Below are 27137 nucleotides of genomic sequence, written 5' to 3'. Positions count from 1 at the left end.
CCGTTACAATTACAACATATTGTTGCCGCTTTTCCATCTATAAGGTTTTGTAGAACGAAAAAACAAAAGCAATAACTCCATCCATAACCCTTCTCCGCGTCCAGACCTCCGTGGCAAGGCATACTTGCACCACGACACACAATGTGTTTGTTAGGCCGGCCGTTCGGAGTAATGAAACTAGCGCGCGTAAAAACCACCCAAGAAACACCTGACAGGAAGCATGGGCGTTATCCCTGTCTATAAACCAATGAGTCAAAATCTTGCATCTCCATGTTCCTTTAATGATCAGCCATCATGTGGTTGGAAATTGACATCCAACGCCCGCCGATCCCCAAGATGTCATGCCATGCGCGCTCAAAATACACAAGACAAACGTTCGTTGTTGTGACAAAGGAAAGGCCAGAAGGGGTTCCGCCTTTCTTCGGGCAGAACCCCGTCTAGTTAGAAAGATCCAGTGTGGTGCTGTTCGGCTTGTGGGATGGATCGTTAGCTGAGTTCGGCTTCACTGTCTTTCTTCCGGATACCGTCGCGCTACGGACGCGGGCGCTCATCGGAAGGGTGTACTTAACGACACCCTTGACGATGAGGTCAAACTCGTTCTGATAGATTCGTTCCCATCGTCGCGAGCCGCCTGCTGTTCCGTTCAGTGGATATCCAAGCTGCATCTCGCCGGTTGACGACGAGGTGCCTTGGTGAAAGAGAGAGCCCTCAAATGTCAGAGGGCTGTCGAACTCCGTGATCCGTCCCAGCAGAACATTGGGTTTGAGGTCGTCGTCGGGGTCAGGGTCGTCCAGTGGTGGATCGTTCACAGGATCATCCCGAGGTAGGATATCTCCTGGGTTATGCGGACGTGTCCACCAATCTGAATCTGTCCCCGTGTACTCTGACTTCGCAAATATTTCCAGGTTTGCGTGGTCGATTGTGACGACAACGATATTAGGGTTGTGCGCCTTGACGGTCAGGTCGAACATCAAGACTTGTTCACTGGTCACCACGTTGTGAATGGCAGTGATTTCGATTCCGGTCATTGGCTGTGAAGTGGCAAACATGAAACCGATGGCACCGGTAATCACCAGCATGAACATCATGGTGAGGACCAGACATGCCGCAAACCGGTTCAGGTATGACGACCGTCTCGTAAATGTCTGCGACTCGGCCTGTCGCAGATTGTGTGGCCCGCGCCGATTCCGTTGTGAGCGTCCGGATCGAATTGAACCGATGAGCGGCGTACGCTCGTCGTCCGCCCCAGTCGTATCGTCCATGTCATAGTTCGATGACATTTGCATCGCGGAACGCTTATGACCAAAGTTTCGATTCGAATGGGCATTTCGCGGACTTGGGGGTCCAGATGAGTTGCGAGAATTTGCTCCCGCAAGCTTGGTTCTCGCCGCGTTGGGGAAAGGAGACTCGTTATCAAAGAGTGAAGGATGGCCATTGCCGGGTTGACGACCCCAGCGACCAATGTGATGATGGTGCCTTGCCGTGCCTCTTGTCGATCCGCTACCGCCTCCACGGTTGGAGGCTTTGTCTTCGTCTCCAACCGTCAAGTTGTCGTTTCCGTTGCTAGTGAAAGTATTGACAAACTTCATCGTCTTTTTAGGTCCATGAGCAGGCCCAGGACCCTCCATGATACCGTAGATGGAACGCAGATTTTGACGGTCAGCCTGGCTGGCCATGGAGGTCGCGCTGGGAGTCCGAGAATGAAATCGCCGTCCAGCTCGGTCATTTCCATCTGGAGGGTTAGAATCATAGACAAAGGTTTCCTCCGAGTCCGAGGTGTTAGCCTCATCGACAGCGCTCGCAATGGATGCCTCAAAAATATCTGCTTTCGATGAAGCTAAGATTTGTTAGCAGTCACATTCTATCGCATGGCGAGGCGATAGCTTACCATTCCCCGTATTGACGGCAGGTTGCTTGCGCGTCGTTTTCTTCTTCTCTTTCTTGGGCTTAATAGTCTCGGTACTTTGCTTCGTCTTTAGAGTACCGTTGGGACCCTCGCTTTTCGGGCCGGTTGCGAGAGCGACTTGAGGAACACTCGGGACTGTTTCAGTCTCAACCGTCATGCTTTGTGTAGAACCGTCCTGCTTCGCCTTCATCTGCTTCGTCGACATGGCACTAGACTGTCGCGTGATCATAGGCGGAGGGACTGACGTCGTTCTTCTCGGCTCAGTCTTGTTATTACTGGTGTCGCTCCCGCTCTCTTGGCCGGTCAAGTTGGCTCGAGCTCGCAAGGTCCGGGCATCGGCAAGCGCAGTATCGGAATGGCTCTCAGCACCGGAGAGCTTCTCCTTTAGCTTTTCTACGAGAGCTGGGTTGCTGGGAGGGTTTGGAGAGTTTGGTAAGCTGACTTCCTGAACCGTTTCCAGAGCCCCTCGGGCCGGGGTCCTGATTCCAGAAGGGAATTGTGATTCCTCCATCTCACTCTCTGACGTGGTCTGGTCCACTGGCTGTGGTGAAGGGCTAGGTCGTTGGACGTTGATAGAAGGCAGGTCGTGCTCACTGCGGCGAGCAGGCATCCCAGGCCTGCTAAACTGGGGAGGAGGCGATCGCAAGCGGGGCGAGACTGGCCATCGCGGGCTATGGCTATCCCTCAGATCCGTATTGAAACCTGGTTTTTGTGGAGTCGGCGCTTGAATTTGCTGCTGGTCTTGCGAGGGGAGGAGTGTGGGGGTTGTTGTTGACGACAAGGAGCGCGCCGAAGGGGCGGAAGTGTAGCTTGGTCGTGTTGGACGCGAGGGACTCTGGTCGGTCTGGCTGTTCTTGCGGGATCGAGTACCGGGGAGTCGATTTGCTGAGGGAGTCCTTCGTGGGCGTCGTGTGGGTGATGAATCCCTGGAGGCAAGAGGCGAAGGGCCAACAGAGTTGTTTGTGGAAGAATGTCTCGAGTTCTGGCTGCCTGTTGTGGTTGTAGTTGTTGATGAGGTAGCAGAAGGATCGGGAGTATTGGAGCGTAGTCTATCGGACAAGCTAGATGCAGTACGGCCGAGGCCGGAAGGGCCGTCAGAGACGGCAGATGACTTGTCCATGATTACGGTAGCCTGCAAGATTGGTGGAGTGAAAGTCGAGGGAGCATAGCATGCCACCGGGGCGGGCCTTAGCAGGGACGATGAATGGCGATGCAGGCTTCAAGATGGATCATCGTGGTTGGCTCTTCGTCATTGGGGGGCGTGGGCGAGATCGAGGGCCTCGAGAGCGCGGGTATGTGGTGAGAAGGGCGCAAGGTAGAGATCCAGACACCAAAACCCAACCTATTCCGGGCGGCAGCTTGCGCAAGTCTGTCGATGAAGGTGGCAGACGACACGAGCGGACGGGCGGGATGGTTGGGTCGACAGAAGGCGAAGACAGGGGGGTGAGAGAAGTTGGCAGTAAAACGGAAGCAGAGCAAGGTTCAACGGTATGCAGGAAGAAGCAGCCCAGTGGTAATGGCGCACCGAAGGCGAGAAAAAACGTTGATGATGCAGCGAAGTGGTTTATTGTCGTAGAAAGTGGTGTTTAGGTCAAGTAGAGGTGGTGGTGGTCGGCGGGAGTGACGGTGGGTGTAAACGACGGGGTGCCAGTGGAGGTGGGCGTAGTGCTGGAAGAAGTGGGAGAGGTGACGATCTTGATGTACCCGGCCGTACCTATATCCGCCCTACTCGAGGCGTCGACGCCAGCAGAGGAGGGAAAAAAAACTCGACTCGACGACAAGCAGTGACTGACGCAGCCGGTACGTACTGTCTCGCAGGCTGTAAGAAACAAGCGGACGTGCAGCGAAGCGCAATGCAGAGGGCGTCGGTCGGATGAGAGGCGCCCCCAAATAAGAGAAACCTGGCACTCCCTGGACCGGGCCTGGAAAAAGGAACCTGAAAAGGAACCAGGAAGGGGCAGATTTGGGCTGGGGTAGAGCAAGGGGATTGGCCAGCCCAACTTAGCGCGAGAGCATGACACAATCTGTCGGGTCGCCTTGGTACGGAGCTGGCATGCCACACGCACACACAAAAGCCCTTGGCCTCTCTAGCTGTGATAATTGCTTGTTGGGTGACTTGACTTGACCGCGCCAGAGTGTGAGTGTGTGTGAGTGGGTGTGTGTGGATTTGCTGCTGGGGCTGTCAGATTTTTTCTCTCTCTTGATGCAAGGACACGGCTGGCTGGAAGTCAAGCCCTTGATGACAGAAGAAGAAAATAAAAAGAAAGAAAGAGGGAAAAGAAAGTCGGAAAGCCACAGGCTACACGGTGAGGGCCAGTGAGGGGACGATACTACAATAATGTCGTAATCATGTTGACGCTGATGCACTGTCTAAACTTCTTTTCATCCTTGGCCTGTGGGTGTGGGCTAGACTCTCAACAGCCCAGCCCCATGTTAGTGAAAGGGCTTTTCTCACACGCTCTATTTGGCTCTGGTCTCATTCTCTACTCTCTGTTTGCGTTCTCAATAATGAGTATACGTTAGGAATTGGTTGAGATGGGCTGATAAAGCCTCGTCTGTGCTTTTGTGCCTGAACAAGAAGCTGGGCTCGACGTTGCTCAGGTGCTAAAGAAGCCCGTTGAGCCAGCCATTGCGCGTGGTTGTGGTCGCTAGAGCAGCCATACCGCCAAACAGCCCGTGCTTTTTCTTGGAGAGGAAACCTACGGGCAACCGACAGCCGAGAGACATTCCAGGCTAGCTACAGTACAGTACATAGACGAGGACCGAGACAATACGTCTGAAGAGAACGAGGCGGGCGAGATTGGCAACTCTCGCCCGCTCGGTTGAGGCACCTAGGCTTGTAAGCCGAACCGGGTCACCGAGAGGGGAGGGCCAGATGCTTCTTGCTCTTTATCAGCACTATGAGAAGGACATAAGAGACTGAAATTAAGGGCACAATTCCTTCGAGACTCTGATGCCCAAACTGTTTTAACCGTCTATGTCGGGGACTTCCCCGTTCTTGGCCCAACAGCAGAACAAAACATCCGCCATCAACTTGGCTTGGTTTTGAGCTCAAAATCCGTACTTCCACTGGCCCCTGGAGCCGGTACCTGGCACCGGGTGACGGAGGAAGGACCACCATCCATCTTCAGAGCCCAGGCCCTTGTTTGGCGGAAAGACCCCCCTGTAACCGGTACCTGATTGCTCCCACACCAACAAGAAAAAAAATGGAAAGCTCCCATATCAAATCATCTCTCGCTTCTTTGTCCAGGAACTCATCACTCAGGACACGCGGGTCATGAGACTCCTCGTTTGTCCGATAATCCCAATATCCCCTCGTTCGTTCTCGCCCGTCCCGTCAGTTCCCGGTCCGCACCAGATTGTTTGGTGCGCCAAGTCCTGGGTTCATGGCCAGGCGAGAGAAGTCTTCACTGACTTGGCCGGCAGTCAGGCGGTGGAGGAGATTGCTTTTTTCCTCTCGTCTGGCCGTCGCCGCTGGATCCATCAGGCCTCTTCTGGAACGGAATGGCACGCTGTCATGCTTCTTGTCGGCTTTAGTAATCGGCACCCGAAGACGCGCACCGGGTCCTAGAGGGATGTCCCCGGTGAAGACTTGACTTGCTTGGTAAAGGTATCCAGCGCCACGTTGGCAACGACCTTGAGTGGCCCGGCATGGCTCTCAATGGCTCAAGGCTGGATCATGTGGGCATTGAAATCTGCATCATCTCTCTCGTCTATGCTCCCCGAGTCTTGCTTGCCTGATCATGTCCATCCCCCGGAAAAAAGAAAGAAAACTGCCAGCCGGATCGACACATGCTGGCTGCCCAGCAACTTGCGCGTCATGGACTCGTGGGAGCCTTGGTATCACTACGTAGGTGGATGATGCACCCACGAAGATCCCATGGCAATGTCCCCGAGAGCCGACCCTCCCGCGCGAACGCTCCCCTGGCGCTGTCCCAACAGTCCGTTCCCCTCTAGCACCAAGGCCGTCATTGACAGGCTGCCCGGAAACAAGAACGAATGGTCCGGAAAACGCTCCTACATGGCACTTGTCCGCCCCAAGTCAGGGACAGGACTTGGATCGAGAATACATGCGGGCTACAGCCTCACCGGCTCCGTGGCAACGGCACCGCAGGTACACCATGGGTATTCTCGTCATGGCCCCGTGACCTCCCTTCTGACCGCACATTGTGATTCTTCTGGCTCTCCTCTTCTCTAGGGCCCGGGGAACTGAGCGCCCTGCCCGGGTCCACATGCACAGGCACGGGCACCTGAATGAGCGAGACGCTGATGACCCTTGCTGATACAGTCCGGCGGACTTTTCCCACCCAGAGAGCCTGGGGCCGAAACGGCCGACCATGTTTCCCCGGGGAGATGTTCTATGCAAGATATAGTGCTGCCGCTCCCGATGCCACGAGGCTGGGCGGTGGCCTCGACGAGACGATAGCGCTTTTGTGTCGGTCTAACTAGGCGTTCTTGTCATAACCTGCCTTGATACTAAGCCCTGTTGACTCGGGGACAAGGCTCAACAATAGACTCGCTCCTAGAGGGAAACGAAAACGAATACTTCGAGTACTTGCCGGGGACCGGGCGGAGCTTTGTCTCCTGTGCTCAGTCATCCCCCTTCATCCAACCCTCATCTCTCAGATCCCAAGCACGGTTCACCTGGAACTACCCTGGATGCTGCGCTCTGCTCATGAGTGAACCTCGGTCTCATCTGCTTCTCATCCCACCCCCTGGCGACCACAGATTATGATGCAGTATCATGCCATGCCTTATTCCATGCTCCGATCCATGTCGCTGTTCCCTTCTATCCGTCTTGTTCTCGAAGAGGGAGGGGTTCCTGCCCCTCCACGAACTCCCGCTCTCCCGTCCGAGACTTGGGCGTGACCGGATTCGGATGCCAGATTCGGCCTCCGTCAACCCTGGATTCACCAGGCTGTCACGTACCTCGACGTATCAGTAGACGTGACGATGTCCAGGGGCCTGCACACAGCAGCGAGCAAAGTGCAACTGCCATGGTGAAAAGGCCTCAGCCCTCTCGAGGTCACAGCCCTTCACGCCGTGCTCGGCCTCTCACAGCCCGACACGAATGTGCCCTCCCCACCATCGGCCGCGCGTGTGGCACCCGTTCAACAACATATGAGGTAGCACCCCCAAGCCACTGCTGGCGGACGTGATCAGAGGCAGAATAGAGATAAGATTACGGGGAGGTGATCAATTTACGTGAGGGAGAGGCAGACTTGGAAGATTTCGACGTGAGCCCCCCTCGTCTCGGCCGCTTCCACTTCGCAGTAGGCTGTGTAACACAAGACATGGCAGGGTTCATGTGAGATGGCTGGAGGATTCGAGGAGTGACATAATCTCGATTACAGCCGTTTGAGTCCACATCCGCAGCGCATGCCTCACAGCCACAACCGCGTCAACCTGGCTTTTAAGTGACGGCGTCAGCTTGAACCAATCTCATATGTAGAAAACAAACCATTCCAGTACTACTGCTGTCTCTCGCTACTTAGTTTCCAAGTCGGGGCATTCATTCATTCACTGTTGGCTTCTCTAGCCTGTACACGTAGGTGTTGTAGTACTTTATCTTTAGCTCTAGCCAGCTCTGACAGCGAACAGCAACCTTATACATACACCAAAACCAAACCAACGAGATGGACCAGGCAGAGGATCGGGTCAAGGACGAATCGCATGACACGTGCATGCTGATTCTGCGAGTACTTAGCCTGGGGTGCCTAGGAAACCCTTCATGACGCAACGCAACCCCAAGCATGCGTCCCAGTAATCGCCAACACCTCTACACATGAGAAACACATATTGTCTTGGATCTTGTTGTATGACGATAGTGACTCTCCTTCTCTCATATCAAACCATCCCACTCTTTCACCCCCAAAGAAATAACGCCCAAACCCCACGCGCCCATCATCTATCCCATCCCCTAAAAAAGAGGCTTCTGACACGCCGGACCTATCGCCTCCTCGGGTTCCTGCGCGGATCATCAGGCCGGGCTGAGCTGTCAGACGTGAAAAAAATAACCCGTCACGCCCAAGTCTTCTGCCCGGCCACTTGTCCGTCGCTGCTTGGGGGTGTGTCTACCTATGCGGGCAGCGCATGTAGTGGTTTGCGAATAGGCGCCTTACACATCACAGTTTATGGAGTGATTTTTCTTCTACTCCAACCTATCCTGCTGGGGTATTGACGTGGACTCTGCCTAGCATCGCATCGTAGCACCCATTTTTTTCGTAGGCTATTGATTTTGTACAGCATGCACAAAGGGTCTCTTTCCGGTGCGTGACTCTTGTTGGTCCCTTGGCTTGGGGGTCATGGCAGGAGGACGATATCGGCTGCTAGGGCTAGTGTAGCACAAAGTCCCATGTGCAGAAAATCGTCATCGGCCACGGGATTTCCATCACGTCTCCAGTGATATCATATGAACGAGTAGTTTCAGCTGTGAGCTGCTGGACTTGATACGGCCCTCATCAACTCGTGATACCTTCATTAACGCTGTAACTTGTTGTCACTGTAGTCTTGACGTTGACAACTCGGTTGATTAACTGCCTCGAGCTGCGCAACCGTAACAACTCGGCTCCATCTCACCAAACTCCAGACGTGACTTGCACAGACTCGACAACAAAACTTATAGAGGGGCATCATTCAATATTCAACTATAACTACGGAGCATGAGTGTCATTCCCCAACCGTCACGCCTCATCACAACCAGCCAGCCAGCAACCATATAATCTCTACAGGGCATCATCAATGCTATCTCTATCCCAAGGACAACCAAACAAAGACGTTACCCAAAAAAAAAACACCGCCCATCTCAAAAAGTGCATAACGAGACAGTGTCGATAGAGCCTGCGATAATCCATGAACCCAACGCCGCTATATCTAATGACGTAAATCGTACATGTCCAGTCATCAGTCCCTATGGATGCCCCGTGAATGTATATATCCAACCCGCCGTCACGCCCATTCAAGCTAGCAACTCGCTCCTCATCATCATTACCTCCGGGTCCGACTCGTCTCCTATTCAGGAATTGGGTTGCTGGATGGAACCTGGGGTTCATCCTTCTTGGCGCCCCAGGAGAACGGAGAGTACCAGCTCGACCTCTTATTCTCCTTGACGGCCTCCTGGTTCTCCTGGACGAGTCGCAGTGGCCGTGGCTTGCCTCCCGCAAAAGACGTCGTGTGCCTATCAGAGTGGGATCGGGGAGGTGACTGCGAAGAAGCCGTAGACATGTCTCCAGATTCTCCGCTCAAGCTCGACGTCTCACTCCTCATGCCAGGGAAGTTTCCAGAAGTGGCCACAGAGGTTCCGCTAGGGATACGAGCGGCCGCATTAGGGTTGCCTGACATGTTGGGCGGCGAGAAGAAGGTCTGCGAGTGTCTCGGTGTGCCCAGGGGCGGAGAGACGGGGCCGTCTGGTCCTCTATACATCTGGCTGACGAGACTGGCCGCCCCCGTGAACTGGTCACTCTGAGGTCGCGATCTCCTCGTGCTGGTTGATCGCGTCAGTCCGATAGGGATGCTAGGAGCCTTGTCAGGGTCGGTGTGATTCGAGGTGGTTGAAGGTGACATGACCGAGATAGGTCTCGGTCTTGTCTTCGTAGGGCCAACAGCCATGGACTTGGCCCGCTGTAGCAGATTGGGCGGAAACTGCTGCTTGTCTGATGATGGGGTAGGCGGTAGAGGGAGGTCCTTGTTGGTATCCGGGAGGATTTTCAGATCGCTCGACTGGTCCAGAATAGACTCAAAGTCCTGATGCTGAAGAAGGCGCTCAATAATCTTGTTAATATATAGTGTAAGGGCCTTGTTCTGCTCCTTCATGGACTTGAGCTCGTTCTCTAGGCGTCGGTCGTTCTCGTGTCGTTCATGGGCTTCGGCCTCGCTAGCTGATGAGAGCTCATCGGCAAGGCTGGAGCCTCCAGTCTTGCCCTCGAGAGCATTCAGTGCGTCCTGGTTGGAATTAGAGCCCATATAACTAAAGTCGTTCTGACCAAAGTCGCCCTTGAGAGTCCGCTCCTGAAGAAGAAGCTGGTAACTCTCGTTGTCTTCCATAAGTCGAGCATTGGCCATGCGAGCTTCCATGAGCAGACGCTCAACCTCGTGCAACCTGCCGCCGCCCTGGTTCTCTGACTCAACGAGCTTAATCTGAGCCTCTGCAAGTTCCAGACGTAGAGACTCGATCAGTTTATCCTTCTGGAGGATGAGCTTGGAGCTGCTCCGTGAGTCACTTCGTTGTATGGAGGATGGTGGGGCAAAGCTGCCACTGTCGAGAGAGGGGGATGAACTGGCTGTATCTGAAATACGTTAGCATCGTGATATCAAACGAGGCAAGTCTCGTATGCGTACGTTGTCTCGACGGGCGGTTCTCTTCGGGCGTACTGTTCCGTTGGGCTAGGCTGTCCTTGAGCCTCTGTATCATGGCTTGCATCTCCTCCTCTCGATTCGACATATCTTCCTTCTCCTTAAGGATGGAACTGCGTTCTGCCTCGTAGATAGACTCCATCTCTCGCATCTGGCGAGTCATTTCTCGCTTCTCGTTCTTCAACGTCTCGATCTGCTCTTCAAACTCGTGGGCTTTTTCCTCCAGCTTGGCCGACTCCTTGACCGACTCATCGAGCTTTGACTGTAGAACTTCAGCCTGGCGGTGATATTGAAGTGACTGCTTCTCCTCCTTCTCTAGACGCTTCTGCAGATCCTCTAGAGCAGCAGCGGCTTCGGCTCGGGCATCAGCTTCGGCGTTGCTGAGCCCTGTGTCCCTCCGAGCGGCAGCAGCACGGGCAGAAACAGGTGTTCCGGTTCGTAGCGATCGAGTCCGCGCATGTCCACTGGTAGGGGTCGATGCCCTGGAGTTGGAGCGAGATAGAGATGGGGAAGGGCTCGAGTCGGCGTGGGACACCCGACCGACACCGCCAGCCGGGGGCTTCTTGGTAGCGGCAGACATGTCGCGATAATGAGCGTCACTGTGACAAACGCTCTAGACGTAGAATAAAGAGAAGAGCAGGTGCTATGCTCAGAAACAAATGGTGCGCGGGCAACCAAGTCAAGAAATAAGTAAATATGCTGATTATGATTGTCGAGACTGTGCTGTGCGGCTTGCTGCACGTCGCCCAAGTGACCTGGAACACAAATACTCAACAGAGCGGAGGGCGAAATAGGAGTGCCCGAAGGTGGGAGCCTCTAGCTGCGCCTCAAATTGGGTAGCCCGGGGTAGGGGTAATGGTAGCGTGTGGCGCTGGAGCGTCTAGAAGCCGAGTTATAATTATTCTGGGGCAGTCAAGCCTCAGTTATTATTGAAACAAGCTCCACTAACCAGAGCCAAAAGGAAATGGATGCGTCCAGTCGAGTCGAGGTGATGCCGAAGATGGAGGTGCGGGTTCAGTACGTGTCCTCGGAATGCGGCTGCGTAGTTGCCACGGCAGTGAGTGATTGCTGAAGAACAAGGCGCTGTCGAGTGTCAGATAGGAGGCTACACAAGGCATGGCAGTGTTTATGAGTTGCATTCAGCATGGATGGCTTCCTCTGTGATGAACGCTGCAGGGCCCCTCCGTCACGGTATTTCCGCTGCAACTCATACTGTAGCAGCTAATCACTCTTGCGCGGCCTGCGACACGTCCAATACTCCTTGGTGAAACGTGCCATTTGCTCTTTGTCTTCAGTGACGGCGGAGGTTCCCGCCCAGACGTAGCACCGTTCCTAGCTTCCCCCTTTGATCGCCCACCCTTGGACTCATTGGCCAGGGCAACAGGAAGCTCTGTCTGTGTTTCTCCCGCAAATTGAGCATGGTCAAGGCCTGATCCATGCGTCGGGTGCACGACCTCTGTTTGGTACCTCTAATCAAGAGATTGGAAATTACCATGAAAGGATCTTGATGCTGGACGGGGATGTTGATGCCTGTGTTTGGAAGCTGCTTGATCGACTTCATTTCGCAAGGAGCTTCTACCCGTTAAAAGCAGCCCTCCGAGATTTATGACGAATCGATTATATGTACTGAGGGTAGGGGAGTCTGGCTTTCGCGGCTGACTACACAAATGGTTTCTTGTTGATGATACAGTGCTGTAACTTGAATATGGCCAGATTATCAACCATTCGTAACTATACTCGAAACCCTGCTTGTCGCGCTTCAACTACAAGTTCAATGCGCAAGAGCTTGGAGCAACTTGACAATGCCATGGTGAGCGTTGTGAGAAGACGACCGTCGCTACCGGGCGTTGGCAATGTCTAATTTGCCAGAATCCCTTGCGCCAACTGGTCGTCAAGGATATCCATGCCATTGTTGTATCACAGAAACCGACCAACCTGTATCATATTGTCCAGGCAGACATAAATACCATAGCTCTCGTGATGAGCAATGACATGCAGTTTAGAGACATGAACGAACAGATCGGAAACGTGATGCCAACCCTGTCTACCATCAAGTGCCTGTGCTGGGTTCCTGGGGGTCGTAGGTACTGTACAAGCAACAGACCACACAACATTTCACTTGGCATTCAGCATAAAGACAAGACACAAACAGGCACAGAGACAACTAATGGCGGGGAACAACGGTCATGAGCTTTATTTTTTCATTTGACTTGGACTGGCAATCGATGCCAAGCCCAGCTGAAGCCCAAGACACATAGGTCGAGGGGAGAACCTCCACGCCTTCGCGGCGGGCATGCTCTCGCTGAAAGTCGTCGCTTTTTCATCACATTGATTGGTATATCCTCAAATGCCCTGGACCCTTTTTACCCGAAACGCCATGAAATGCATTCTCCTTTAGCTGGCTGTTTAAGCCTGCTGGTCGCTGAGGATATCGGAGTCACCAGCGTCGAGGATGGCCATGGTGGAGCAACGGAAGAGCTTACCGCAAGCGGTACCGAGCTCAATCTGTAGGGAGACGAGTAAGCCTATGAACCCTCCAAAGTCGTAACGACTTCTTCTCTGGGCAGACCTCAAGAATTTCTTCTTGAGGCCAGAGAAATGCTTGACGAGCAAGCATTCCTGAGAAGTAAAGAAAAAAGAACCATCTTGCATGAAGCTGCAAGATGATAGACATGAAGGAAACGTAGCGAGTTCAACTTACGTTGTTGCCGGAGAAGTGGTGGATGGGGGCCTTGGACAGCATGCTGTAGTACTCGAGCTCACTCTTGCGGAGAGGAGGAGTGTTGCCAGCAATGATGATGAGCTTGGCCTTGCCGGATCGGAGGCTCTTGAGGGTAGACTTGTATCCAAGAGTGACTGAAATTTTTCGTTAGCTATTGGTTTTATCGTCGCGGCGCAGGAATTCGTTTTCGTACCCTTTCCGGACTTCATAACAAGCGCCAACTTGGAGTTGATGCTGTTGGCATCCTTCTTGCTCTTCTTCTGGGGGGCCATTTTGACGGATTGGCGACTCGGTGATGGCGACTGGACGTTGGGTGATGGAGTGCTGAGGTTGAATATCAAAAAGTTCGAAGAATTTGGAGTTTTGGCAGCCTGTAGGTGGGTGCTCTGCGGGGCGGGCGGTCGGCCAATGAGCGTTAGGGTGCACTCGCCTGAGCCCTAAGCCGAAGTTTACGCGGGCGGAGCACGGATCGCACCTCTGCTTTGAAATCAACCCGGTGGATTAATCAGGAAGAGGCAGTCGGTATCACTTTTGTCGGGTTCGTCTTCCCTCAAACACCACATCACCCAACTACGGACAGATCACCAACAATCCGACAAAATGGCTCGCCGTCCCGCTCGTTGCTACCGATACTGCAAGAACAAGGTGCGTTTTTGATGCGCTCGACATCGATGGGAATTTCGGGAGCTTTTTGGGGGAGAAATCTCATGACGAAATGTTCATGACTGATCGATCTCCCGCGGGGTGTCCTCGACTCCCATCGATGAAGCTCGCGACAATGTTGGAACTCTACTGACTCTTCTTCCTCACAGCCGTATCCCAAGTCTCGGTTCAACCGTGGTGTCCCCGACCCCAAGATCCGAATCTTCGATCTTGGCCGAAAGCGCGCCAACGTCGATGACTTCCCTCTCTGCATCCACCTCGTCTCCAACGAGTATGAGCAGCTGAGCTCCGAGGCCCTCGAGGCCGCCCGTATTTGCGCCAACAAGTACCTCGTCAAGAACACCGGTAAGGAGGGCTTCCACCTCCGAGTCCGTGCTCACCCCTTCCACGTCGTCCGTATCAACAAGATGTTGTCTTGCGCCGGTGCCGATAGACTGCAGACTGGTATGCGTGGTGCCTGGGGCAAGCCCAACGGCACTGTCGCCCGTGTCAACATTGGCCAGATTCTCATGAGCGTCCGCACTCGTGATGCCAGTAAGTTTGCCTGACAAATCCTTTGCCACTCTTGGATCATGTTACTAATCAACCACCAGACCGCGCCATTGCCCTTGAGGCTCTCCGACGATCCCAGTACAAGTTCCCTGGCCGACAAAAGATCATTGTCTCCAAGAACTGGGGCTTCACCCCTCTCCGACGTGAGGAGTACCTCGAGAAGAAGGCTGCTGGCCGCGTCAAGGTCGACGGTGCTTACGTCCAGTTCCTCTCCAACCACGGCAACCTCGCCAACAACATGCGCCGCTTCCCCGACGCTTTCAAGTCTGAGGCTTAAAGAAATGATGGTTGGGCTGGCATCTGGGTTTACTGGCGTCAAAATGGCATGTCAAATAAGGACCTCTAGAGAAGTCTTGAGTTGAGGGTGTCGATTCGGCAAATTGAAATCTTGCAAACAGACTCGCCCCGTTCCTTGTCTCGTGTAACATCTGGGTACTTGAGAATTGATATCGTGGAATACCATTGTTTTCGGCCCTTAAGATACAGAAGTGCTGACTGCTGTTTGTGTAACGTTGAGTGCTATGTTTGTCCGAGGATCCGAGCTGGCGTGCCCAGGCATGCCGTATCGTATGCGGTGACCGTCTCGTACCTGTTGCTGGCTGTATGTACTGCAGCGTTGTTTGCCTGATATGTACGGGGATGGACGATCACTTATGCATGCTTCCCCGTTCTTGAGTGGATAGCAGCCCGTCACACAATCGTTATGGTTGACCACTCGCAATGGCAATGTCCCTCAAATGCACTCATACACGTGACGAAGCCGCAGCAAGAATAGCGCAGGGAGAAGGAATGTCATCACATTTCAACCCTTTGCGTCAGATCTGTTGTTGAAAGGCAAAGGGGCGATTAGTCAGTGTGGCAGCATCACAACCATGACTCGACCTCAACTCAGTTGGACAACCCACATGACCATCAGAGTTGGAGAGCCCTTTGTTGTCTGTCTTGTTGTCTTCAAGACTTAGCATGATGTTTAAGTTTAAAGCATAGTGAATGCCAGCAAATATCAACAGAATAGAGAGTGAGTGTGTCTCGGCAGACGATTCGCGGAGACAGAATGTCTTGTTGGGGCACTCCAGGGTCAAGTCGGCGCCTCATCCGGGCCACATGACTTCACTTGGACGGTTTGTGACGCCATTTGAGCGAGGTCACAAGTAGCGCGCGTCGTCCTTTGACGTGCGAGACAGACATCAGGGGTGCATTATTGTTGTACGAGCATGGGTAGAGATGATGCCATGAGTTTTTCTTATGCAATCCCGCTGAGTGAGATTTGGAATATACTATGTTGGGCAGACATCGGATCCGCTGGAAGGAGAGAGAAAAAAAAAATCTCGTTTTGTCATGCGGCGATGTACCTGAAGGGGCTCCCGTAGTCTGCCCTCAGTGTAGCATCCAACCCATCCATTGATGCGGATAGAGTGGCTAGCGGTGGAGCGCTCTAGCTGGGAGCACCCGTCTCGGTCTCGTCTGGCTGCGGTTGTGTCACTTTACTGCAGAGTGGCGGGCTAGATCTCTTATCGTCTCGCAGTCTCAGGGCCCACTGATCTGATAAGACACCTATCTGAGGGACAGGACATGACCCATGGATGGAGGCTGTTCGCGAACATGGTCCCTTTTTTTTCTCGAAGGCTGCGGCGATTCGGACCGTATGACATGGATGCTGGAATCAACTCATGGATGCAGACGAAATGCCGGTGAGCACGGTCAAGGGACTTGAGGCGGCGACAGGGCTGGAAATTCCCATTCCATCAGGCTATGGTTATGCCTTGGATAGCATTGCGTCCACGTCAGAGCATAGCGTTCGCACGTTGCAGTTTCGCCCTGAGCGTGTTGGCGCTGCTCATGCAAGCCCCGGGCGATTCCAAGACAGCCCAGCTTAAGCACCTTAACAGATGGGCATTGTTTACGGCACTGCTTTGTTGTTGGGGGTCTGGCCTACCAGCTGAGCTGAGCTGCTGGGCTGGCTGGCTATGGCGGATGTATGGATCGAATGTCCACCAGACGGGACACGCGAGCGCAGCGCCCCCCCACACTCGCCGATCAAGCCCCGACTACTGTACCTAACTGCCAGCGTCTAGATGTGGATGACGCCCATGAGCGTAGTGCCCTCTTCTGGCCACTGGTCCCCTCCAAACGTTCCCTCAGTCATTCACCCTCTTCCCTCTGGTTATCTACAGAGTGTCTGTCTTTCTTCTCTTCACCTTGCGGTTCTTTGAACCTACATTCTTTGATCCCCATCCTCTTCTCGTCGAGCTTGGCCTGTTCAAGGTTCTTGCTGCGAGCCCCAACCACCGCCGTTCCACCCTGTTTGCAGACAGCCGCTGCAAGCCCCCGACATAGGCCGACATAGGGGGGTCCACTTCCCTCACCTACACCGATCCATCTTATCCTGAGCGGGCTGTCTACTTGGTCCTTATCAGAACCCAAACATCACGACACGACACAAATCACGACGAATTCCATTGGGAGCTGTAATTACTCATGGCTTTCCACCAACCGACACGACAATCCATCCAGCGCGTCGTCCGGCCCTCGGTCGACGAGCAGGAGCTCCCGAGAAGAGAGGTTCCGATAACCCAGGAGCGCCAGCAGGACGAGTCGCAGACATGGGTCCTCTTCGCGCCCACCGACGTGACCACCACGTCGTACCTCACCGAGACTGACCAGTCTCTGGTGACGCCCGGCCGGTCGAGAGTGGGTGATCTGGGAAGCTTGAACTCGGTCGCGAGATCGGAGGTCGAGGCCGAGTTGCGACCATCTGCCTCTGCATCCGCTGTTGTTGAAGAAGAGGACGATGCAGAGCTTGATAGCCTCGACAGCCACTTGCCAGAGTTCCGATCGCTTCCCGGGCCCAACGCTCAGCAGGATGAAAACCAAGGGTCTATGCCCGTTTTCCCCGCTCACGATGGACTTGGTTCTTTCCATCTGGACCAGCCGACCTTGGGTGCTGACGCCCAAGACCAAATATACCAATTTGAACGCTTCAACCCCAAGCGGCAACATCGGAGAAAGGAGAGTTTTGACTTGAGGCAGCTCGACGTGGAGAATGACCATGTTGAAGAGTCAGAGAAGCGCCAGAGAATCGAGGCTTGGCGATTGGAGCACAGCCGTGTGCTCTTGGGCGAGATTCAGCGCGAGACAAGACGAAGACGACTCTCACAGGCATCTCACAAGCGCTCAATATCTAACCCAATCCCGCTGCCTTCACAACCTGCCCACGATGCTGAATCTGATAACATGACATGGCACGACGAAGATGCTATTGGATCTCCGACCCACTCGGAGGGTATCCTCACCAAGATGACGAGAAAATTCATGCGAGATGTGATTGGAATGGATGAGCGAATGATTTCTATCCTGCTGGGAGAAGCCGTACCTGAGGACGACGAGGATCTATCATCAACACCCCGCGCCTCGCAGCAGCTCGGGGTGCAACCCCCACCACCCACAAACAGAGAGGCTTGGCAACTGGACGCTTTGGAGAAGATATCGAAGGAGTTGGGAATGCTTGTGAGCCAGATATCTCACCACCCTGGCGCCTTTTCCACATACTCGCGGGTCCAGCAAATGCCTCTCCCGTATGCCGGCCTCCCCATCATCCCGGAATCCAACACGTCACACTCAGCGGCGGATAACATTCATCCCACCAAACCCGAGCAAACATCGTTCCCTCAGTTCCAGCCTACGATGCAGACAGCAGCTCAGCCCATCGACATTCGCGGCAGGACCGCGGAGCCACCAGCCGAGCCGGTGCAGGCACCACGGCAAGATACCCATATGAGCAACGTGTTTACGCAAGAGGAATGGGAGAGAGACCTGGACATGAAGCTTGTGTTCCGGTACCTGCGGTCCCGATTCATGCCGCGCAGCAACAACCCACCTCCCTCAACAGCGACTCACCTGGCGACGTCAAGCACACAGGACATTGCGGCCAAACTGGCCCGCGTCCGGCAACACCACCCCCTTGTGTCGCGAATGCGGCCCCCGACGGAGCGGCGGACGTTCAAGGCGACAACGCCCGCTAGTCCCGTGGCGCTACGGCACCCGAGCAGCTGCGCGAGTCAGAGCACAAGACGATCGGCTCGACGGAGTAGCGTGTCGTCACGTCACTACTGGGACATTGGGGGCTCGCTGGGTACGGGTTCTGTGATTGCGTCCAACGGGCCGATGGGGAGCTGGGGCGAAGTTTGATGCGACGTGCGATGTGTGTAAAGTGCCACGAGAGATGGGAAACGGATGCTTTGCTCAGAGGCTGTGCCATGACGGTTGCATCTTGACGGCGCCACGAGGAGCACTGGGTGCTGCATGCCTAATGGATAATGGGTCCATGATTTCTTTCCTTCTTTTCATGTAAACACTGGACATCACCACTTTGAAATTTTTGCAAATACAGGATTTTTGGGTTGTTTTGGAGCAAGTTATAGAGGTGTGCTTTTTTTCCGGTCAAGATATCCACATCTTGTCCTTGGCTAGGGCAAGCATCAATTGAACAGTTGAACACTGGAAGCGTCCTGAACGAAAAGGGAATCTGTCCTGAACCTAGGTGGATAGACTGTGAATGTTCCTGTTAATCTTATACTGCATATGGCTCACGCGAGTTGTCGGGTTCACAGAGCCAGCCATTGCCTCGAGGCGATAGACCCAGTTGTCGCCTCACTCAACGAGTCGAGTCTGGAACGCAACAGCGGGGGGACAATCACGTCAATCCCCGGACGAGGACAAGAGCCGATGACCAATGAGTCAACCCGCCTTGCATCTAGAGCTATCTATCACAAGTTCTTTTCCTCTTTACGCACGATTCCTCTGTGAATGATGCCCAACGCCGACGAAGAAGCTACCTAGCTAGATACCTAGACGGCGAGATAGGCGGGAACGCTCAGAACCTCTCAACGGGGAGGCGCCGTGTCCTGCCGTCCAGTTTCAGCGGCCGCCCCACGGCGGAAGCATCCCATTGGCCATAGACCCCTGGCATGAGGGGGCCACTGCGCTGTGCTGTGGCCTTGTACCTTTTAGTGGGCGTGCACCGTGTTAAGCACTGAATTTGGCGGGGTTAGAAGGAGAGGCAGCTCTAAAAGGGACTTTGGATGGAGCGCGTCTTGAGACACGAGGAGCGCTGCTTTAACGGTCAGTTCCCCCTACTCCTTGCATGGTGTGTGTGTGTGCTGCGAGTGAATTGCGTGTTGGACAAGATTCGAGGCTTCATTGTTCAACGGTTTTTTTTTCTTCCTTTGCAGATTTCGAGTTGGGGTTAGTATACCGTTAACAATGCAGGGCAATTATCTATGACGAAAATCACACCTGCACTTTTTTTCACATTGATGATCGTCAAAACGTCCAACCTCACGACTCACATTCCCACTTATCACAGCTTCTCTAAAGGCAGCCATGTTGTCCTACCGTATCAGGCAATAGTGCCTCGACAGGGTGGGCGCGTCAACTCCTCCAAGGCGTGTTGTGGGGAGAAGAGGGCCGTTCCCCCATCTCTCGCGAGCCATCCATACCATCCCACCTTGAGAAAGTCGTCGCCTTGTCCGCCCTGTTCCAACGTCTACAGGCAATGGGCATCTCGCTCCCTCGCGACTTTTCTTGTCGTCCACTCCATTTCGTCCGCCTGCGATTCCGTCGCCGTCTGTAGCGACGAACCATCCGATCCAAGTATATATAACGCCATCCCTCCTTCTATCGCCTTCGCCCCCTTCTCGTTCGCGCCGTGGTTAGTACTTCCATCCCGTCTGCCTCAGGATCCCACGGCTCTTCCATTTCCTTGTTTCCTCGCCTGGCTTTCCCATGGACTCTGCGCCCGTCTGGATTTTCCGTCAACGACTCCCACTGACGATCCTGTAGTGCGATGAACTGAAATTAGGCGGCCGCTCTGCCTGCGACCCGTCTGGGCCTGGTTGAGGGCCCGTGACACCTCATCACGGCACCCATCTCTCGAACCAAGCTGCGATATCTACGCAACCCCTCCAAGATCCTCCATCGCCAGCCCGGACTCTTCATCTACATCGACGGCACTCGAGCCTGCCTGCCCGCCCGCTCCCGATAAAGGCCCCGCGACATGAGCGCGCGCGCGCAACGACTTCCCAATGGCAGCGACTCCGTTCGACCCGTCCCACTTCGCCAATGCGTTTGATATCTACACTGATGCTGCCACGGTCAAGGCGCCGGTTCCCAACCTGCCCGGGGGATCATGCAATTTTGCGGACTTGAGCCCTGGCGCCAATGGAGCTCGATGCGGATGCAGGAGGTTCTGGAGTCGAAGTCCCGCCGGCAACAGCCTTGTCCCGGGTCAGTCCCAATGGTGCATGTGCAATCACCACGCCTGCTTCCACGAGGAGGGAGACCATAATGTCCAGCAGCCTGAAGCTACCCAGCCGGGTCAGGAGAATGAGAGGCCCAGGTCTGGTCGAGATCCCTTGAGCCCCGTCATGGACCTAACCATCAAGACACCGTCTGCCCTTACTGGAATGGACTTCTCAAGCTTCAATGGAGGAAACGCCTTATCTCTTATTCCAAGGGCCCCAGAGGATGCCGGATCTTACCCAAGGCCTCCCGTCTGTTCAAACCCTGGCGCTTCTGCTTCACTCCCGGATACCCTCAGCTGGACCGGACTTCTCCACTCACAACCGCACCCATCTGCCATACCTCCCATACCGGCCCAATGCTTGATTGCGTCTCAAACAGCTTCCACAGCCTCATCTATCCAGGCCAAGTATTTACGGCCCTTCGCAGGAAAAGGCCTCCAGACGCTCAGTGGTGTGGCGAACAGCAGCAAACCCCTATCTCCCCTACTGGACAGGACTCCCGGCTCCAAGCCAGCTGCGGTGCCCCAGGGACAGGCGCCGCATGCTGACTCGTTCACATACGTTTCTCAGGATTACAAAGTGCCCGACACTCCTCGCGCGGGCACGCCAACACAGTCGGAGCCACGGGCGGCCGTTTTCAATGCGGCCGTCTCGCGTCGCGCTTTCAAGAACCTCTCAGATACTGTCAGCAGCCATGACCAGCGATTGGATCGGTTGGAGACAGTTTCGTTCACTGCTCCTGGGCACGAGGATTGTCATGAAAAGCATGATCATGCTGATATCCGCATGACAGATCTGGAAAGCAGAGTGGATGAGGTTGAGAGGCTCGTCAATGACAACAACAGTGTTGCCTCTCGCCGCGCCGATGATGCCAGCGTTGTGTCGGTTTCTACAAATGCCACGAGCCGGCCAACTCATTCACAAGAGCTCATGAGCCAAGTTCAAGAGCTGCAGGCGCAAGTCACCCATCTTCAGTCATTAATGCCCTCGCCCAGTCATCCGTTCGAGGTCGAGGTGGTGTTTTTGCCATTTCCTCTTAAGAAGGTATGGCAAGAGGCACAGCAGTTCAAGAATGAGCCCCAGATTTCTAATGAGGATTGGACTCAACTCCCCATGACACACAGTACAGCCACTATGCGGTCTGAGACGTCCCTGTATCCCGACTGGACAGCCTCAGACCAGGACTTGAGGTGGCTGTTGCCCAAGGCCTTCCGGGACAAGAGTGTCATCGATCAACGGTTACGAAGCCGTGGGCTTATCAAGACCATCACTGTCATGGGCTCGGATGCTCGCAGCGTGACAATGGCTATGAACACGGCATTCGGACATGTCTTTCGGGAGATGAACATCTTTGCCCGTCCACAGACTACAGATCCCCGTTCATCGACATTCCTGGGACTTCAGTCGACCTGGGTTCCCCTACGCAAGATTCATAAGGACTCGCGTCTGCGCTTCCTGAGCCCTGCAGAGATGATGACACCCGCCGTCTGGGACGTGTCGTTCCTGAGTTCGGTCATGATGAGGGCGTCTGAACCTAGATTGTTCATCACCCATCCTGATGCCTACCTCCAGGACTTCCAGGCCTACGACATGGGCTGGACTTGGCAGAACCTCAAGGAGATGAGCCCAGTCGTCATTGATGCGTCGGCGTCGCAGGCAGATGCTAATGTCGGCGAGGAGTGCTGGTCTTGGGTTGAGCAACTTGACGAGCCACCGAGCGCACACACATCTATGAGTGTGCGCAATGAGAGGCAGCCAACGTCATCATCGCCGTCGCAGCAATTCTTCCCTGCTCTGCAGACGATGCGGTCCTCGAGTCCTTCAGTTACACGAGGCCAATCTCCGCTACTCTCTAGCCGGAGAGGGTCTCGTCCTCCTCATATCCGAACCTCCTCCATGCCCATGTCTGCTCCTATTCAAATCTCGCCTGCACTCAGCAAACGACGTGTCGCCTCGTATGGACAGAGCCGTCGTTCATCCCCTGCCATCCAAGCCGCCAACCCTCAGTCAGCCATCATGAAGCGTCGTCGCAGCACAAGATCGCCAAGTCATTTTCGGTTCACGCCGAGACGGACGCACTCGCCAAGTCCCATGCCCCTCGGCCTCTCGGATCGTCAGCCAGCGCGTGGCACTACACCATTTGCTTATGCCACACCGTTCAGCAACGCTCCTCTCCAGGAACGCCCTGTCCGGGCAGGCAGCTCTGCACCAGCTGCTGTCCAAGATGGGTTAGACGACGACTCAGACTTTGACTTCCAGATCTGCGAGAGTGGTTCGGATGACATGTATGACGATGACGACGAGAGCTCTGGTGTGGTCGAGATGGTTGTTCAAGATCACACAAATTCCAATCAGGGCTCTCAGGGCTGGCAGCTACCAGAGGATGAGCCATGGCCTGGCATTGAAGACCCAAACAATGTCTCGGATGGAGAGAACATCGATCCTCTCCAGGCGGACCATCACAGCAACGCCAGCAGCCAACCATCGGAATACCCCAGCACACAGAATGCGTGGCCCAATGGCGACACGTCTGGCTTTCATATTCACGAAGATGAAGAAAACGCGTCATGAAATATCTATCTACCTATCTACTCATGTCCGAGACGCTTGATGCTGCACGATATGGTTCCTTTTTACTCTTATACATCTACCTACCTATTATCCCACATACAACCACCACCTATCATCATCTTCCTCCTCCATCTCATTGATATTTGTACAGCCCGGCGCTACAACGGGACATGTTTTTGTTTTTTTCTGCAAGGCGTTGCTGTTGTGATTTTTCCAAGGCGAGCTGACAGGAAGGAAATCCAAGGTCTAGAGGTGTACGATGCGTTGGGTTACACCAGGACAAAAGACTTGGGAGAAAACACGGCCGGTACTCGTCTCGCCTTGTTGGATTATATGTTGTCGATGGCGCAGAGGCACTCTCTAAAGACCTGGAGTCTCGCTTTTTCTTGTATCACAATATTGCTTCCTCCCTCCCCTTTGTTTCTCAGCTACTGAGATTGTATCCTCAACGAAAAAGGGTGTAACAATACGCCCAAGCCCGCTACTCTCTGTTTTGGACTCTTCTCTCTTGTCCAACATTACTATAGATGTTCATACATAGCTTTAAAAAAAAAAAAGGCACGCCCACTCTTCCCTTGGCATCTGCTGTCCCAGCCTCCAAACCCCGAATACGAAGACACGGCGACACGTGCTGAGTTGCCTGGAGCGGTGAGTTGCTCCATCATGGCTTCAAGGGTCCACAGGCGCAGGAGTAACAGGTGACGATGGTGGAAGCAAGGCCTTATACAGCTCAAGTCTCACAACCCTTCGTCTCGTTCCGGAAACATGGATTCATACAAGTCAAGTCTTGATCTATTCGTGGGCTAACAAAACAGTTGGTATCCGGGTATCAGAAGCCCCATCATGAACGCAATCCATCATCCAAACAGAAAAGCAAAGCCATCCATGGCCTCTATCCCAAGCAGCGCGCCCTGTTGTATCCCCAGTAACCCCAGGCATCGTAAACAACAAGCCAAGACACCCCAACCAAGGAAAAACAAGAAACGAAAAAAGAAACACGGCAAGGCCATGCCCTTTCTAGATGCCAACCAGCCGATTTTCCGGCCCGTACCTATAGTTCCCACACTCATCCAAATGCGATCGTCCGTCTCTCTACCCCGGTTGCGCCGTTACTCCGGCCATCCCGGGGTGGATCGCTTTTGTCTTTCCAAGTTCGATCCGCGTGTGTGTGAGATTCGTGAAACAGCACTTTGTGTAAACGCCAGTAGAAAGCAAATTGGTGTCATGCACCTCGTGTCTAATACCAAGTCCCCTTGGGATCCAGTTTGTAGAGAATCTTGCACTTGCGCGTCTGGCACATCTTTGCGCGATCCAATCCCTTGAATCTAGGGCCATCTGGTCCTGTGACGTAGTGATATTGGCCAAAGAAGCGCCACTGACGGGGGTCGGCCAGTGAGTAAACCTCATCACCCCAGCGGCCGCCGAAATGGAACCAAGAGGTGGGTGCGTGCGGGTTCGAAGCGGCGGGAATGAGGCTCTGAGGCTCTCGCGGGTCGTCGTCATCATCGTCAACCTCCCTCGTATAGTCGTAATGATATGCGTAGTTGTTGAGAGCGGGGTCCCAAAGAGGTCCCTTGTCCGTCACGTCCTTCAGGAGCTTGAAAGGCAAGATGTAGGCGTGAACTCCGGGGAGTGCGTACATGGCATGCGAGCCAACTGCCGAGTAGATGACGGGACGGTCCCCGCGCTTCTCGACAGCCTCGAAGGCGTACGCCTGTCCACCCTCGTGCTCCGAGAAGAACACTCCCCGAGGTTTGCCGTGCTCGAACCGTACCATGCAGTGCTCCCAATCGCCCACATGGTTGCCAAAGCGAATGTTTAGGACCGTTTGTCCCAGGTTATAAGAGTAGAAGAAGAACCAAAAGGCATCAACGATACCAGAACCCTTGTCAACAACGATGAGCACAGCTGGCGCATTCGAGAAGCCATTCTTGTCAGGCTTGTGTCCATTGGTTCGGATAGGCTCTTGCTCAGAACGGCGGTCCTTCTGAAACTTGCGGTTCCGGGGGTCATTAATCCGGTGAAGAGGGTGAGACTTGTCGATATCGTACCAAGTCGTAGGCTCTCGGAGCTCAGGGTTTTGCTCGGGGTTGCCCGGAGGCGTGGGGTTGTTGTCGTGGTTGCCCTCTTCCTCATCAGGGAATGGCTTGGGGATGTTGTGATGGCTGTGCAGCCAGTTCGGGCGGTCTTCGACGTCGTCGTTGCTCTGAAGAATAACGTTGCCAGTGACCTTGTTCAGCTTGTGCAGGTTATGGAGAGTCCACTTCTCGGTCGAGTTGAGAGGTGTGTCGTCGACTTGGACAGTCATGTGCTCGACATGCTCACGGATGTCCGAGGGCCAGAACTCTTCGCCAGAGTAAAGGTGAACCAAAGGTGCATGCTTCATAACATAGTCGGGAATGTCGCGAAGGATCCTTCGGCGGTGATGGAGGTTCCTCTTGCGGTCTTGACGAGGAATGTTCTCGGGCTCCCAAGACAGAGACCGACGCTTCAGCTCACCCCATTCGGGCTCGTCCTCGTCGTGGTTTTTGCGCGCGGCAGGATCGCTTCGGAGATGGTGCAGGCCACAGACACCAATCCAGCGGCAGGCTTGTCGATCCCAAAAGTAGGGACTGCTGTCGACCCAGCGACGGTCTCTTAAACGCTTCTCGGGGCCCTTGTCGGTTGGATCGAGTACACGAGGGGCCAGCCATGCGCCGAACGATATCAGCAGCATGAACGCCAGCAAGACGGTGAAGCGGCGTAACCAGTACATGGTTTCGGTGAGCGACGAGCCGATTTCGGCCCGGAAGTTGTATGTATGTAGGGGTCGGAAGGAATATTGTCTCCTGGATAGGTATATCACCAGGACGGTCTCGGCGTCGAGCGAGGCCAAAGAAGAGGAGGGGAGGAGGGGAGAAGATAGGCCAGCTATATGAGCATCACGAAGGAACGAGGGTATTCACGACGCCGCTGGCGGCAAGTCGTCCGGGGGGGGGAAGGGCTGGACCGAGGGTTGGGTTGGAAGGGATGAGGAGGAAAGAAGCTGCTGCAGGAGAAAATGGGAAGGGTCCAGAGAATAACGAAGGATGCATCCCCTTCAAGAAGGAAAAGACAGCGCTCAACGCCGTGGCCGTGGGATGGGGGATGGATGCTAAAGGCATGGATTGGCGGGTGAAGGTGAGACGGAAGAGGTGGAGGCGCTAGAACTGCAGCCCACTTGGGTAGTGCTCCACTTAGAAGAGAGGTACGGGTACCTTTCCGGGACTCTTCTGTCGTGCAGGGGGAAGGCACCACGAATCGAGGGGCCTGCCTTGCCGTTGTTTTTGGCCAAGGTGCGCAGGTACGAATACGCATACGTTATTACAGAGGCAGGACACCGTACTTAATGACCAAAGTACTTGATGGATTACAATTCCCGAATTATAGATAGAAGAGTGCATGGCTTATCCGTCGTTGGTGTGTGTGCCTCTATTATTACTCTCTTCAGAGACGACTCGATTCATGGCGAAACCATCCTCTAGTTAGATAGTGCCTGACTATCATGGGCAAAAGACCAGGTCCGGTCAGGTACCAAGCGGCACTTCTGACTGTACCGTACCGTATCTCGCAACTCTGTATTGGAGTTTATTGACGCCTCGTCAGCCATTGAGCGCCCTGTCCCCGTATCTACTCGCCTTGTCTCATACCTCGGGTACCTGGCATCCACTGCTGATCTTGTTGTATTCCACCGAGGCGAAGAAGAAAGAAAAAAACAAAAGGCTGGCTACGGTCTGTCAAACCGGATCATCCGCCGAAGGGACAGCGCAAGGCAGGGCCTCTTGTCCAGTGTTTTAGCGCCTCGTCAGGGATAGAAAAAGGCCGCTGGACCCCTCTCCGCGACAGGCTTCCCCTCCTGAACCCAGCGAGGCTTTGTCAATCACGCACAATGGCCCCGGCGAGCTAGACCGCTAACAGTCGTCAAGAGTACCAGCCTCTTCCAAGGCCGAGACCGCTACCGTGCATGTATTGGGTACTCGACCGCCACTAAGCAAACCACAGCCACCTCCTACAGGCTGTTTTGCCGCTGCCTACAGGAGGTACATGCCCG

At 54.3% G+C, this 27137-nt stretch overlaps 7 protein-coding genes across 7 annotated transcripts; 3 read left to right on the top strand and 4 right to left on the bottom strand.

Annotated features, from left to right (window-relative positions):
• Positions 1–437: 437 nt before the first annotated feature.
• Positions 438–3026, bottom strand: NECHADRAFT_93717 (uncharacterized protein; the record flags this gene model as incomplete). The annotated part of the gene is made up of 2 exons (XM_003050824.1): positions 438–1837; positions 1889–3026. 2 exons carry the CDS (start codon positions 3024–3026, stop codon positions 438–440), a joined length of 2538 nt encoding a protein of 845 aa, XP_003050870.1.
• A 5891-nt stretch (positions 3027–8917) lies between these two features.
• NECHADRAFT_93716 (uncharacterized protein) lies at positions 8918–10838 on the bottom strand (the record flags this gene model as incomplete). The annotated part of the gene is made up of 2 exons (XM_003050823.1): positions 8918–10191; positions 10244–10838. The coding sequence occupies 2 exons, from the start codon at positions 10836–10838 to the stop codon at positions 8918–8920; spliced, it is 1869 nt and encodes a 622-aa protein (XP_003050869.1).
• A 1589-nt stretch (positions 10839–12427) lies between these two features.
• On the bottom strand, positions 12428–13298 carry NECHADRAFT_61313 (60S ribosomal protein L30). Its single transcript, XM_003050822.1, has 3 exons — positions 13174–13298; positions 12960–13114; positions 12428–12763 (listed from the first exon to the last, which is right to left on the bottom strand). The coding sequence occupies exons 1-3, from the start codon at positions 13250–13252 to the stop codon at positions 12665–12667; spliced, it is 333 nt and encodes a 110-aa protein (XP_003050868.1). The 5' UTR covers positions 13253–13298; the 3' UTR covers positions 12428–12664.
• A 223-nt stretch (positions 13299–13521) lies between these two features.
• NECHADRAFT_69563 (60S ribosomal protein L10) lies at positions 13522–14681 on the top strand. The gene is made up of 3 exons (XM_003051217.1): positions 13522–13625; positions 13793–14177; positions 14237–14681. The coding sequence occupies exons 1-3, from the start codon at positions 13581–13583 to the stop codon at positions 14470–14472; spliced, it is 666 nt and encodes a 221-aa protein (XP_003051263.1). The 5' UTR covers positions 13522–13580; the 3' UTR covers positions 14473–14681.
• Positions 14682–16673: 1992 nt separating this feature from the next.
• On the top strand, positions 16674–18383 carry NECHADRAFT_41550 (uncharacterized protein; the record flags this gene model as incomplete). The annotated part of the gene is made up of 1 exon (XM_003051216.1): positions 16674–18383. One exon carries the CDS (start codon positions 16674–16676, stop codon positions 18381–18383), a length of 1710 nt encoding a protein of 569 aa, XP_003051262.1.
• A 1895-nt stretch (positions 18384–20278) lies between these two features.
• On the top strand, positions 20279–23068 carry NECHADRAFT_93712 (uncharacterized protein; the record flags this gene model as incomplete). The annotated part of the gene is made up of 1 exon (XM_003051215.1): positions 20279–23068. The coding sequence occupies one exon, from the start codon at positions 20279–20281 to the stop codon at positions 23066–23068; it is 2790 nt and encodes a 929-aa protein (XP_003051261.1).
• Positions 23069–23843: 775 nt separating this feature from the next.
• On the bottom strand, positions 23844–25790 carry NECHADRAFT_61308 (uncharacterized protein). The gene has a single exon (XM_003050821.1). It carries the CDS (start codon positions 25782–25784, stop codon positions 24306–24308), a length of 1479 nt encoding a protein of 492 aa, XP_003050867.1. The 5' UTR covers positions 25785–25790; the 3' UTR covers positions 23844–24305.
• Positions 25791–27137: the final 1347 nt, after the last annotated feature.

Source organism: Fusarium vanettenii, assembly GCF_000151355.1.
Source record: "Fusarium vanettenii 77-13-4 chromosome 5 genomic scaffold NECHAsca_5_chr5_3_0, whole genome shotgun sequence".
Lineage (NCBI taxonomy): Eukaryota > Fungi > Ascomycota > Sordariomycetes > Hypocreales > Nectriaceae > Fusarium > Fusarium vanettenii.
This window is presented reverse-complemented; position numbering and strand designations above follow the sequence as displayed.